Below are 15313 nucleotides of genomic sequence, written 5' to 3'. Positions count from 1 at the left end.
ACTCTTTCCTCTGCAGACACGGTTCTCACGCACAGCACCGTCCGTTTCCTTACACCATCTGATCCACAGGTGGACGTGCACTGCTGCCAACCTCCAACCCACCACCTGAGGGGGAGAAAGGGTGAGGAGTGGGGAACTAGATTGATGACAGTAATTCTACCATTTAAATGTAATGGCATGAGGAGAGTCGGCCTGAGCCAATGCTTCGTCTTTTCATTAGCTCTAAGAAGACGAACTGGAACAAGGTCCTCTAGACCATTGTTTCCCAAAGAGATTTTGTTTTTTTGGGTCGTCTCACCTCATGTTTCCCAGGAGTTTACCAATAATGTCTATTGACTTGGGTCGCAAAGGTTTCTGACTTTTAAATATGGATCCCCAGGAAGAAATGTCTAGACAACATATCTTCAATGAGGAAACCATTTCAGCTCAGGGGTCAACACAGTGGTTTTCCCCCTAGTGGCCCGCAACCCGGCCCCGGATAAGTGGCTGAAGATGGATGGATGATAGGATTGGGATTATTGATGTGAACACCTTGCTCAACTTTTCATTTAAATTTGAAATTAATTTTATATAGAAATAAAGTCTACTCATTTACTTATCTATTACATATTATTTTTGAAAAGTATGAACTCATATATATACGACATATATACAGTTGTGACACAACATTTTTGGGACATTCGAAATCAGGAACCTTGCAGGACAGTCCATAATCTTGCATTTTCGGTGTCTGTCTTCGGGACGGCTCTCTGGGTCACACAGAAGTTCATCTACTACGCCCACATCTGTCTCAAAGCACCGCACAGGCTGGTGCTGCTCGCCTGTGAACACAGAGTTTGTTATACAGTATATATGTCTAAAACAAAACTGCACGCCAATCAATGACTACCAATATAAACAGTTGATTTTAAGACTTTTTTTAAATATAAATGAAGACAAACCTAAGCCACAGGTGGTGCTGCAGTCTGTCCACGCTCCATATCTCCACCTGTAGAGGGGTTCCATGATCTCGTTTCCTGTCTCTTTGGTCTTTCTAACTGAGTACTCGTACTTTAACCCCATGTTTTTCTCCTGAAACAGCAGCTAGTCAAACAAAAAACATCTTCTTTAATTCAACTGCGATCGTTGGTTCACATTTTCAATATGTAACAAAATACAACATTTGTTAATTAGGACTAAACACACACACATATATATATATACTGTATATAGACATACACATACATATACACATACATATATGTATGTATATACAGTATGTATATGTAGACCTATGTATTAGGACATAAATATGTCCATATATGTATGGATATACTCTCTCTCTCTCTCTATATATATATATATATACTGTATATACAACATATATGTATGTATGTATATATGTACATGTATGTATATACGTATATATGTATGTGTATATATGTGTTAAAGTGTTCAGACTGTTCACAAAAACCTAACATTTCAAAGAGAGTTGGATAATACAAAAATACATATTTATATATTTATATGCCAACCTGGAGCATGACTGGCTCTCTCGTGGGTCCAGGAGCGGTGAGGTTCTCCATGTTTCCGCTGCGTTCGTAGAAGAACGTCGTGCCGCCGGCTTCGTACTCCCCGTTCCACTGGATGATGAAGTTGCCGTTGAGAAAGTACTCCTCCGACGCCACATTTCTCAGGGCCAGGAAGTTACCTGCCTCCTCAACTTCCTTCACCAGGATGTCCCGCGCCCCCTCAGGTATCACACCCACATCCATGTACCCTGGGAGAGTTAAGGTGGGGTGGGGGAGTCAAAGTCACAGTGAGGTAATGAACAGGCCACCATGGCTGCTGCCACACTCCACTCCACACCCAGCCTGGCAGACAAGTCTCTCTCTGATCTTGTATTGAGGGTGGGCTACGTCTGTGAGGATGCCCAGCAAGTGTGTACAAGAGTGTTTACTTGAGCATATTTAGCGGCGAGAGCTTGTAATGGAGGGGGTCAGGGTGGGTCTGTGGTATTTAATGTTTGTGGGAAGGTGTGTGTGTTGCTGTGTTTATGTAGCGAATGGAGAGTGGGGGGGGGGGCACCTTTGGTCTAATCTGTTTGATGTCTTACACATCTGGGCTGGTTATCTGGAAAGGATGTTGTGTGGGGCAAACACACACACACACACACACACACACACACACACAAGATGTGAGTTTTTTTTTTTAAATTGTTTTTAGAGGTCCTCTCCCCCTCTCTATTAATCTGTCTTCATGGTATGTTTATTCTAAGGGGGTTGAGTTATATTCTTCCAGCCGTAATAAAAAAACCCGCCAAGAACGATGTGTACAGTGATGAATGCAAACAGGGGCCTGCAGACACACACACATACAAATTAGCCCAGCCAAATACAGCAGTACAAACAGCTGCACAGTGTGGGCAAGAAGGCTGCCATGACAACAAAGAAACAACACAATGGCGTCATGCTAACAACCTGCCCTGAAATGACTTGAGGTCTGCACAAATACATTTGAATTCAGCCTCTTCTCCTCACACTGCTCTGGTCACAGCATTAAAGCACTGTCCCCATTGTCTGTTTTGGGTTACTACCTTTTTTGTATAATTTTACAATTCCCAATTTTTTTTTTTGTCCCCAGCTTGTCTGGTAGCCCTGGTTTTTCTCACTCACCGAAGCCCTCTTCTTGATCGAACGACTTGTACACCGTCTCACAGCTCGTGCCGTCACCGAGACAAACTCCGCAGTGGTCCTCCAGAGCGTTCGAGTCGATGCCGTTGTCACAGCCCAGTTCCTGCAGAACAAAACACAAGTTAAAAAAATAAAAAATAAAATAATTTTGCAGTTTTTTTAAATTTCTATGAATTTTATTTTTAAAAAAATGCTTTAATATGTATATTCGCTCTGAAAACATATATTTTAATAAAATAGTAATTATGAATTAAATATTGTTTATGAATTAAATATTAATAAAATATATGTTATCATAGTTTGAAAAACAAAAACATGCTTGCATAATTATCACTTTTTCATAAAAGAATTGCAAATAATGAATTAATTAAATGGAGAGTCTATAAAAACAGTGAAAAAAAAAAACCCAAAAAAAAAAACAATGGCAGATAAAGACAAATTTCATATTTTTGGTGGACATCAAAATATTTGTCTCTGTAGAGGAAACATAATGTTGTGCAACTGACTATTCACAGACCAGAACTGTTTTTTGTTTGTTTTTTTAATCAAAGACATGACCTAAAAAAAGAAGACAAATGTGAATGTGTTTTATTCAGCTTAATCAATTTAAATATTAATTACTAATTATTGTAGCTTTCTGAGATACACAAGTATCTATACTAAGGCAAACCCATTATTATTTAAATAAATAAATAATTGTATTAATAATTTCTTCCACCTAATAGACTTTCAGTTTGTTTCTAAGTGAAATGTCCAGATAATAGGTCTGTGTTGAGCTACGTGGAGAACTCTCCTCCCACGACCTACCACTCTCCTCTTAGTCTCTTACCCAGCCACACTACCTTGCACACACCGTTGACACAGATGTTTCTGGACTTGTTGTTCATGAAGCAGGGCGTTCCGTCATTCACGGCGTCCAACATCTTCTCGGAGAAGTACTCCGTGGCTGGTCGACAGTGCAGCTCGCAGGGGTTCACTAAAGACGGGGAGGAGAGTGGAAGGGGAGGACAACCCTGGTTTAAATAAGGAGTTTGGAGCAAATTCATAAAGATTTTAAATTGCATTAATTATATGAAGGAAGACTTGAACACACGGGGAATCACAACAAAACTGTCTAGAAGCCTGGAAACACAGGGTCAGAGAAGCTGTGACATTTAAAAGTTTCCAGTGTGAATACTGTCCCCTAATGGCTAACATGTGTAACTACATCGAGTAAAAGTGTTGAAAACTTTAATGCTTTCTAGGACTTTTAGTGTGTGTCTGTCTGTGAGGGACTCACATGTGTTGGCAACAGGGATCCACTGGTAGAGCTCGTTGTGATAGGCCACCGTGTCGAACTCGCTGCACTGCATCTCTCTGAAGCTCGGCTTGTTCTTCTGGCAGGGTTTCGTATTACAGGTCCTATAGCGTTTCCTTTCTCCCGTGCAATACTTTCCTCCAAACTCTGGTCTGGGTGGATGAGAGAGAAGTTCAACGGTGGGAAAGTTCATCTTAGGGATGTCACCTGACAAAGGCCTGACAATAGTTGGAAAATAGCTGAGAGGAGTTCAGCCAGATGTGAAACACAATCTCACTTGGGGTTGTTACACTCCCGCTCCGCGGACTGAACACCCGTTCCACAGGTCCTGGAGCAGTAAGACCAGGTGCTCCACTGTCCCCAGCCTCCATTCACTGTCTCTGGGAGTTTACCCACAATCACACACTCTCCTGAGATACACCACTGGAGGAGAAAGTGTTGAGTACTTCAGTTTGGTATAACACAGTTGGTACTCAGGAATTTGTGTCATATTTCCACTTATATCGGTTGACTATTTTCCTCCAGGCAAATGAAAATCAAGACCTAACAAGTCAGCAAACAGCCCAGTTTACCTTCTCCGGTCCACAGCGAGTCCCATCTATGGGCGAGTCCAGCTTGGAGCGACAGGAGCCATTTACAGAACACCAAAGAATCTGACAAACATTCTAGAAGAATGACACACAGCAGACAGTGTTACCAGAAAAAACAAATTGACACTTATTTGTCTGGGCTTGGGAAAAAAAAGCTTCTATAAATCCTCCCTCTAAATCTTGCTGGTTAATTATAAATGAGCAAATGTCATTGAAGTCTCTCTTACTCTCTCATACATTTCTGAATCTCTCGTGACCCACCTGGGGGTCGCAACCCAGTCATTGGGAAACAATGGTTTAGATGAGTCAGGACTTTGACTGAATGAATATACCTTCATGGCCCAATTAATATTATCATATACCGTGTCGTATCGTATCGCGTCATAACGTATCAAACTATAATGTATCGTAACCTATCGTATGGTAACGTGTCGGCCTGTATCATAACAACTCTTTGTCTCGTCTTAGCTACCAGCTAACTTTGTATTTTTAGTTTATTTCTTGGGTTCAGTCGTGTCTTGTCGAAAGTCTTTTCCTCGTGAACTGAACCGTAATTGCTGGCTCTTGCATCGCCACCTAAAGGCAAAGTACTTACATCCACCTCCTGACAGAAGGTGGCGTTCGGTCCATACTGGAGCTGGCACTGGTGATGTGTGGTGTAACGGATTCCGAGGCGAGCCAGCGGGGTGGTTAGATCTCTCTTAGAAGGACGATCGTCCAGACAGAAACCCCAGCCACGACTAGAGTAAAACATTCATGTGGTTCAGTCAGAGATGGTCAACAGATGAAGCAGCACAGAAGGATAGAAACAACTGATACATGTCAATTTTAATACAATAATCTGCTTGGAGCTTGGAGCTTGGAGCTTTAAGCTCCATTTTTTATCATCCTTTTTAACAAGGGAGTGACAGAGCAACAGCAGCCAGTCCTAGAGTCCTGGAGGGAAGTATTCCTGAAGGGAGACATGCTCATTTACAGGTCAGAGATCAACACACATGAGCTTTGACCTTTGACTTTGCAGGAGCTTTAGGAAAAATTGGTGTCACAAAGGAATTTTGGAAATTTATCACAGACAGATAGATAGACAGATAGTGGTGGCTTAACTAATAATCCACTGCCCTGTAGCTCACTAGAAAGAACTTCACTTTCCTTCCTTTCCTCTCCTTCCTTCATAGACAGACAGATAGACAGTCAGATAGACAGATAGATAAATAGATAGACAGACAGACAGACACACAGACAGTCAGATAGACAGACAGACAGATAGACAGATAGATAGATAGATAGATATATAGATAGATAGATAGATAGATAGACAGACAGATAGATAGATAGACAGACAGACAGACAGACAGACAGACAGACAGACAGATAGATAGATACTCTATAGATCCCAAAGGGAAATGTTAGGAATTGAACCTTACTCTAAGAAGCGGGTGATGTATTCTTTGGAGCAGGGAGACCATGTGAGAGGTGAGCTGTCGTACATCAGCTGTCTGGACATGATGAACGGGTGTCGCCCTTCCAGCTCGCAGTCATTTCCCTGGCCGTCGTGGTGAATTCCAAAGCTGCAGTGTCATAAAAATGCAATTTATTAATTGCGGCTAATTATTATGTCGTCATCATCATATTCAGTTAATAAATAAAATGATTGGCAACTCAGGCTAGTTACAATGTTATGACCAATAGGTCATATAGAGTTATTTTTTTTCATCATTTTTCATTATCTAATCAAGTCATAATTTTATTATTAAAATGTTTTGACTTTGCTCCTTGTGTTACAAATGTTTTGGCCCATATTTAGAACAATAGACTCTTCACTGCTCACCATCACTTCCTCAAAATTTCCATTTCTTTGGCCTGTATTTTTGCATATGCTGCCCCACACTGACATGCAAACAGTGTAGACTATATTAATAATCAACTCTTCACCAATTTATACCAAATACCGTACCGCCCTCTAGTAATAGAGGGTGGTACTGAACTCCTGACAGCATCTTTATTTGTTTCTAGGCAAACCACAGACAGTAATGAAAAAAAGGACTAAGCTATCTGTATACAGGAGTGGTTAATGAGAGGGTATTTCGTTTGGTATAGATTCAAAACATATCTTATACACATTTAAACTATAAGTGTTGTTCAAAAGAAAAAAAATCCCGATCCCATTTAGTTGAAAATAGACAACAGAGCAGTAATGCAGCCTTTGTGTACCAGATTTTAAGTGACTGGAACTCTTGAAGGAAAATCTATGCTGACAAATTGGGACAGGAGTTAATAGCAAGTTGAGCGAAACACCAGGACCACCTGGTCCAGGACCTTAAAGAAGAGTTTTGTGAATGGAGCGCTGGTGAAACTGTAACTCACACTGATTCATTAGTGATAATCTGTCTGGATGTTCTCACACACACACACACCTGTCTTCTCAGGTTACATGCTTCCATTGTCTGGGTACAAGATACCTGCTATTGCACTCATTCAACAACAGATGGCCTAACGCAATGTTAGCCAATTAACGTTGTAACCATATATTTCTCTATCGTGTGTCACAATGGGAAAAGGAGGCTTTATTTAAAATGTGACCCGTTATTGTGATGTGCCATCGTAGAATGTCTAACAGTTACAAGGTGCACACACACACACACACACACACAGACCTGTGGGCCATTTCATGGGCGACAGTGAAGGCCACAGGAAGACCTGAATCCTCATTGATGTTGCAACTGCGATGCGGTTGACACATCCCAGAAAGGTGGGACAGACCGAGGGTCTCACAGGGCTGGTTCATACCGGCACAGATGTCTTTCCTGGGGGAGAAAGAGAACTATGTGGTGAATAAGCTAAAGCTGAAATGATTACCATAATCGATTAATCAACTGTCACATGCCTGGTGATGAGCACAGCCACGTCATGGTGAGCTGGGTGTGTGTCACTCTGAGGGTTGAGGTTTTTCTGCCAGGCACAGAAACTAGCCAAAGTGGCGTCCGCATCGTGAACAATCTTCAGCCCTTTCTGTAATAAACAACACTTTGATTACAACAACTTAGAGTTAGTTGACTGTAGTGGACTAGGCCTAGACCGCTGGTGGGGACTCCCTAGGTCAGTGGTTCTCAATTATGTTCTGTCTTTTTTTTTTTGTCAGTGGTTCTCAATTATTTCTGGGGACAGAAATATTTTCACATACCCCCCCGACCCCACATCCCATGAGAATTGAACTACTATTGAGAACCTGATAACATGTATATTTTTATCTGTACCAACCACTGTATGAGTTGCTGCCACCTAGTGACTGGTTTACAGCAGTGGTACACTGATGTCCAGCGTGCCATATTCCACTGGTACTGCCCTAGGTCTCCTGGGCAATCTTTCTTCTACCCTCTCTATACATCATGTAGCAAAATAAAACACATTATTTCACGACAATAACCTGATCCTTTATTTTTTCCTATTAAATTACAAATATGATTTAAGCTGTTATTGCCAATAAAATACAAGACAACTACTGTTTCACAGCAATAAAAGTTTTCTTCTGCTATTTATAAAGACATTCTTTTACTCTTATCACTCCATCAACCTATCTGCCACCCCCACATCCAACACAAACTCCTACTTCTTCTTCTCTTCTATTTGGCCCTAGATCAGAGCAGACATTTTTCACAGATATTCCCAGAGGGTTTTCTTTTGTTAAAACACTTTCCTTTGTTTTACAGCTGTTAATTACAGACACTGTGACAGAGCGACGCATGTTTCAGCAGGTAACAGGATACACACTGTTTAGAGCAGGTTCTTGCTTATGAAGGTCTGGTTCTTGTCACCTTATATGGAAAGTGATCACAATCCATTTCACTAAATCAAAAGGTTTTACAGCAAAGCCCACAATGGCAATTAAACATAGGGCAAACCATGCAATTAAATGTAACGTAAGAAAAAAAAAAGAGTACAGTGGAACCTCGACAAACGAGTATTTCGAGATGCAAGCAAGCCTTCGAGCTAATTTTTGCTTCGAGATACAAGTAAAGATTTAGATTTAGACACTAGGTGGCCGAGCACTCGCAGCAGCCCACGCCGCCTCAGTCATTCACTTCACGTGTTCGTCGACTTCCGTAAGCATCGCTTCCATACGTAGCGTTCTCTACGTGGTTTTCTCTCTCAGGATCATGCTCGTATCGCGAGGTTCCACTGTAGTATATGCAAAAAGGCAACTTAATCTGACACTGGTGTCTCGACACTCAACTTCACATCCAAATTCAAACCAAGTCAAATTAAATTAAAAATTCTGTAAATTAAAATACTTTCATTTAATCATAGAATAGAATAGAATAGAACAGCCTTTATTGTTTATTACCATGGAACGGTCTCCCAGCCTTAGAATTCTAAATGAAAACGTAAAGTTTATCTTTACATGAAATCAAGAAGTAGAAGTAAACACAGAGTCAGCGTTCACCGTGAAGTTGATCTGTAATAAATTCAGGAATGCATGTGACATGGGGAGGAGCGAAGGCGACTTCACCAGACAGGAATTTATGTCAGAATTACAGGCCACAGCTTAAAGCTACATGTTCGCTGCTCAGGGGTCATAAACTGGACAAACTCAGGAGGTTAACACTTCTCTCTACAACTCAGGACAACATTGTGCAAAGCAGTTTGGCGTTTTACCTCTTCTCCATGTAACAAAATAAGGCGCACCAAGATGACATGGATGGCATTCCCAATACTGGCATCGTGAAAGATTCCAGCCACCTGTAAAAACACAGAAGTTAGAAACTGAACCACTATTTCTTTTAAAAATCTAATGTAGAACAAGAAATATAAACAGTCTAGTCCAGTGTTTCTAAAACATTTTCTACACCGAAAACCTTTTGTACTTTCTGTCAAACCCCATGAGGAACCCGTCCCCCCACTTTGGCCACCCACTGGATCTCATCCTATCATCTCACCATGTTCATGATGGTGAAGATGTAGGACTCCACATTGTCACTGCCATGATATTCGATGAGTTTGGAGTCGGCCACCACCATGGTCTCCACCCAGCGCTCCCTGCTGACCGAACGCTGCGAGCGGGACCGCGCCTCCCCCTCCCCTCTCTGCTGCTCCCTCTCCCATTCCTCCCGTTCCCTCTCCACCTGGTCAGAGTCACTTGGCGCATCTGAAGCATGGACAATGCACTACGGTGTTATCCTCGTTTGACATGGACACAGATGGACAGGAACATCCTCGGCCGTACACAGAGACACACTGGTTAACACACACACACTCACACACCTTGAACTCCACAGGGGCCGGGCGTTTCTTTGGACCCCAGGCTCCGTTTTTGTCTGCGACCGTCTGTGTTAACTCTTGGATAGACAATATGGGGCTCGTAATGAAACTCGTCAGCAGATTCCTGAACAGGTTCAATAAAATACTGTCCTTCTGGTAGGGAGAAGAATCCTCTCTGAAGAAAGAAAACAAAAAAAAGAAAATTAACTGATGAGTAAGCAACAAATCGACGGGATGAAGACAAAATACATATATTTATATACATTTATATTTACAAAATAAGCCCTGACGTAGAGGCAGGAAAAAAAGTTTGGCTTGAACCAATGGGAAAATGTTAAGGCATTTGGAGCAGTTCGTAATGTTTTCTCTAATTTTCTGTTCTATTTATTTATTTAAATTACTTTCAATAGAAAATAGTGGGCAAAACAACCCCAGTAGGTGGCAGCAATGCAAGTATGTTTTCTAAAGAAGTATCAAGACTAGTCCGGCCTGTTTATGTATATTATCTCAGATTTTGCTAGAAAAGTTTAAAATGTCCTTCTTCAGGAAACTGCCTGAGCCTTTGTTTACAGACGGTCAGTTATCAATTGGTTCAAAATGTCCATTAGAACAGTGTTTCCCAAACTTTTTTTCTGGGGACCCATATTTTAAAACTCACAAACCTTCGCGAACCAAGTCCATTGATATTATTCGTAAACTCCTGGGAAACATGATGCAAGATGACCCCCCCCCAAAAAAAAAAATCTCTTGCGACCCTCTTTGGGAAACAATCTGCTAACGGGTTAAAAAAATCTAAGCTAGCCAACATATGAGAAGGACTGGACTGGCCTGTTACCTGAACAGTGAGAGCATTTATATTAAAGTTTACTCATGTTTCCATATTTAAATAGTCAAATATTTTTCCAGTCACGATATCTTGCATGTATTGTTATGTTTATAATGGTACAACCAATCAGCAAAAACTCATTTTCCTGTCAAACGTTCTGCACTGAAAGAAAAGAAGGGGAAGACGTTCCCTCTGAAACGTTCTCAGAGAAGGTCACGCCTCAGTCATTTTCGTCGGGGAGTCTAACCATTAGTTCACACATCTGAATACGAGCCGTTCTCCCTCCCTCGGGCGCATTTCCTCTCTGTGGCAGAAGCTGTAGCAATACAAAGACTTTCTCCTGAGTATGTCACTGCGTGTTCTTACAGGTGCGGGCTTTTTCACCGACTAAATTTGGTCTGCAAATGAAGACACATGCAGACAAGTACGTACTAACAGGTACAGGTGCTGTACATGCTTAACGACTACGTGGAAACCTGTGTGTTTTACCCATTAAGATCAGGAGTGTGTGTGTGTGTGTTTGTGTGTAGGTTGTGTTAAGTTCCAAACAAGCCCAGACTGTTCGGGGATGAACTCCTCCTGCTCTCCTTAATCCCACTTTCAAAAGGCCCTGAGACAGAATGAGGATAAATAAAGATTCCGCAGGTCGCACAGACAAATGTATACTGACGAACCAGTACTAGAACGATAAATTACTTGAGCAGGATTAACACTCGTGGATCAGCGAGTGCTGAAAATAACACACACACCTATGAAAGTTAGGCAACAGCTGTTTGCAGCGCTCTAACATAAAGTACAGTGGAACCTCGAGATACGAACATAATCCATTCCTGAACCGAGCTCATAACTTGCTACATATCTCGAATCATTGTTTCCCATAAGAAATAACAGGAGAAAAATCCGTTCCAGTCATTTATTTGTGCAAATAACAGTGAAGAAAAACATGTTTTTAATTACTATAGAGACATACACACACACAGAAAAAAAATAGTATATCAGGATTTCTGTGATATAAAATAAAATGTGGTTTTAAAGATGAGTTTTTACCTTAGAGACAGACGATACAGTAGAGGCTAATGGAGGAATGTGGGGGGGGAGAAGGAGGAGGAGGAGGAAGAGGAGGGGGGAGTTGGCCCGTACATAGACACTTGATTCTGTACCGTACCTTACACGTAACTTACATAAACTTAGAAATAACTTAACTTACGTTTTTTTTTTCTTCAGGATGGTACATATCGTGGATGTACTGCGATCATACATGCGAGCTAGATCACTCACGTGGGCACTACGCTCACATGTATTGACTCACCACCATCCTTACCACATCACTATCATGAAGAATAATGCACAAAACAGAGAGAAAACCACATAGATAACGCGATGCTAACAGAAGTCGACGAACACGTGAAGTGAACGAGCGAGGCGGCGTGCTCCGTAATCAAGCGTCACATCTGTAATCGTGCTCATATCTCAAATCTTTACTCATATCTCAAAGCAAATATTTGCTTGAATGCTTTTTCATATCTCGAGGTTTCACTGTATCTTGTTCCTCCGTGTAGGAAGTACCACCACTATAAACGTCAGGAAAAACTTTGTGTTTAACACACCATGTTATCCCACCTGGTGGAGAGAACCCTTGTAAAAGACTACATTATTTGCCAGTTGAAACAACAAGGCTAGGCAGGATTTGACAGAGCTGCTTCTGTGCAAACACAAAAAGTCCATACTCCACACGTTTTTTTGTTTTTTTTTCCTCCCCATGAATTTAGGGATTTTTTTTTTCTGCTGATGGACTCATCCACCAAGCATGCAAGCTGATATGTTCAGGGGCAGCTGGGAATCTCCCACAGGCCCTGCTCACAAAACACAGCTGATTTCACACGTTCACATGTACACAGGCTCGCTCGCACACATTTGGTGCACTGACAGTTTTATCTATTTCTTGGTTGAGTTGTACGTTTTTTTTTTTTTATAAGTTGATAAATGCGGTTGTACTTCCCTGTTGTCTCCTTTAATATTTTTTCCCCTGGCTGTTAAACGTCCAAGTGAGTCCCAGCAGAGCAAAGCAGGTGGTGGAGTTCACATCAACCAGGAAGGAATGTTATAAAGAGGCCCATCCAAACATGCACACAGTGCTCTGCAGGATCTGCAGGATCTGCAGGATCTGCAGGATCTGCAGGATCCTCAAACCAAATGCAGTGTAACAGTGGAGCCAGGGAGGCTTCACGTGTACAGTGTGGTTATGGTGTTACCAGCAATCCTCAAATTATAATGTAGATATCCTCTTTGATGTATGAGCACAGCAAAGAAGTGGAACCAATATCAGATAGAGAACAGGATGACACTCTGGTTCTACTGTTCTTAGGGTTTAGGGTTAAAGTTGAGGATTTTACTGGAAATCCTGAATGCACCTTTGCAACCTTTTCTCCCTTTGTTACCTCCTGTTCACCCTCCTCCTCCTCCTCTACAGCAGGGGGGGGTCAAACTCATTTTCACCAGGGGCCAGATCATCAATACAGTTCCCCTTGAAGGGCTTTAAGGGTTATAAATGGAAGACTGTATAGATCAAGGGTCCCCAACCCCCGGTCTGCGGACCATAACAGTCCATAGGTTATTTGGTATTTGGTAATTTAATGATCCTTCAATGCTCAGTACCTTGGTACCAGTCTGTAGAAACAGATGGTACTGGCTGAGCAGTCCTTGGAATAAAGAAGGTCAGAGAACACTGGTATAGATGTCACTACTCCATAACAAACTGATACATGTTTTATTTATTCAAGCTACAGATGTTGTTCATTGCTGTCTAATAAAAAAAAACAACTTTTAATTACTTAGGGTAAGAAACTCTGCTGCATGGACTTTACTAAATCCAGTGACACAGAGGAAGTGTGTTTGGGTGTGAGGTGCCAGAGCCATGGGAGGTTACAATAACACAGGTCTGTGTTCTAAATTCACCGACCATGTGGAACTGCTTTATTTTTTGTTTCCTGCTTCTGTAGAGTTTTTTTTTCTTTCTTTTTTTTTTTCTTTTTTTTTGTGCGGAACAACTAGATTTGTAATAGAGTCTCAGCTATGAAACAGCCGGTTGCCTCAGCAGTGATTAGTGGCATAGAGGGAGACATGGGAGCAGTTGGTGTGCATTACTGCAAAATGACTAACCGCAATTGTTTTACACTCCTCTGCTGCATTTTATCCTTAAACCACTATTTTCTTTTAGGTAATTCCTCGCTCATTAGACCCACTCCTACCCCTCTGTGCCTCAGAGCTCATTTTCTTCCTGAGAGGTCAAAGAAATCAGCCATTCTTCATCTGCATGAGGACAAGACACAAGCATTGAAAGTGAGGAAAATACCAGTGTAATGGGTTGAACCTGCAGCTTCTTGCTGTGCATTACGCCCTGGGGTTTACCAAAGAGAAAGCTTTGCCTGATTTGAAGGTTTTTTTCCCACACAGAAAAAAGAAAGGACAGTGTTGGCTGCCTCCACCCAGTCACTTAAACTGGATGTTAAAGTAACTAGTATCCTCAACATAGTTAGGCCATGAAAGTATAACCTTTGGATAAGTTTGTATTTGCAGCCAGAGAAAAGATGTGAATTTGACATCTCAGCTAACTAACTAACTGTTGATCTGTGCCATTTATCCCTACAGTATAGCTTAGTAGATAAGTATTTAGGATTTTTTCAAAATAATATAAATAAATATACATATATAGATAAATACATACATAAATAACAAAAATAAATGGAGTCATTTCTTAACAAATTTAGAACTACTTAATTACACTTTCTTAGATAAAACTAATTTATCATGATTAATTACATCACGATTAATCCTGATTAATCACGATTAATCGGATTGACATTTCCACAGTCTTGACTCACCTGGTAGTCCTGGTGTTTTATAATTAGGACCAGGATGGTAAACCATTAACATTTTTAATCTGATTAATCACATGGTAGTTCTGGGTAGAGCTCAGTTAATCATGATTAGTTAAAATCAGAAAATGTCCTTCAACTATAGCATTTGTGTACAATCAGACTGAAAGCATCACTCGCTGACAGTCAGAATCTCTAATTTCAGCTCAGGCTACTGCTTTATAAATCTGGACAAGTTGTCCCGAGTTGATTTCTGACAACAGTCCCAACATGAAAATAATTCATAATTGATGGATTTTTGACTTTGATATGCGCTACATGAAATCTTGGAGTTTGTTTCGTGTTTTGATCTGCATTTTCCTGCAGGAATTAATTATCAGAACTTGGTCTTTGAAGACAAATTTTAATTCCAGAAAGTGAATAAGCAGCTGGCAGCAGAGTCTCAGTGCTTGTCTCTGCAATAAATCTACAAACCCAAGATCAGAGCAATACATCATGGCGATCTTTCTTCTCAGTTCAAAAGACCAAAAAATAAAAAACCTTGGATCCCATAAAAATGTCCAACTGTAGCCTGTTAGGGACAAATGGTCTTTTGATTGACATTAGGCCTGGCTGCAGATGGTTGGAGCAGATAAGTGGGTCAGCACTAAATCACTGTACTGCAGTGATGTTTGTCCTTCAGACAGGTTGTTCTGTGACGTAAGAGATAAACTGCATTTACAAGGTCTAACAGGAAGAGGCAGCGCAACACACACACAAACATGACGTGGGGAGACAGAAGGCAAGACCCTGCAGGA

At 41.1% G+C, this 15313-nt stretch overlaps 1 protein-coding gene across 1 annotated transcript in view; it reads right to left on the bottom strand.

Annotated features, from left to right (window-relative positions):
• Window positions 1-15313, bottom strand: part of adamts12 (ADAM metallopeptidase with thrombospondin type 1 motif, 12) — a 23201-nt gene that overhangs the window by 4591 nt on the left and 3297 nt on the right. Inside the window, 17 exon segments of the mRNA XM_008336112.3 lie at window positions 1-4; window positions 6-105; window positions 695-821; window positions 942-1083; window positions 1515-1759; window positions 2655-2775; window positions 3515-3648; window positions 3952-4121; window positions 4247-4392; window positions 4542-4634; window positions 5155-5299; window positions 5984-6127; window positions 7214-7363; window positions 7444-7568; window positions 9213-9296; window positions 9494-9702; window positions 9819-9990. The exon segment at window positions 1-4 is cut by the window's left edge and continues 107 nt beyond it. Coding sequence (XP_008334334.2) covers window positions 1-4; window positions 6-105; window positions 695-821; window positions 942-1083; window positions 1515-1759; window positions 2655-2775; window positions 3515-3648; window positions 3952-4121; window positions 4247-4392; window positions 4542-4634; window positions 5155-5299; window positions 5984-6127; window positions 7214-7363; window positions 7444-7568; window positions 9213-9296; window positions 9494-9702; window positions 9819-9990 — 2311 coding nt within the window.

The sequence above is a fragment of the Cynoglossus semilaevis genome, chromosome Z (assembly GCF_000523025.1).
Source record: "Cynoglossus semilaevis isolate Cse_v1.0 chromosome Z, Cse_v1.0, whole genome shotgun sequence".
In the NCBI taxonomy this organism is placed as follows: Eukaryota; Metazoa; Chordata; class Actinopteri; order Pleuronectiformes; family Cynoglossidae; genus Cynoglossus; species Cynoglossus semilaevis.
The sequence above is the reverse complement of the archived record's forward strand: the minus strand, read 5'-3'. Positions and strand labels throughout refer to the sequence as shown.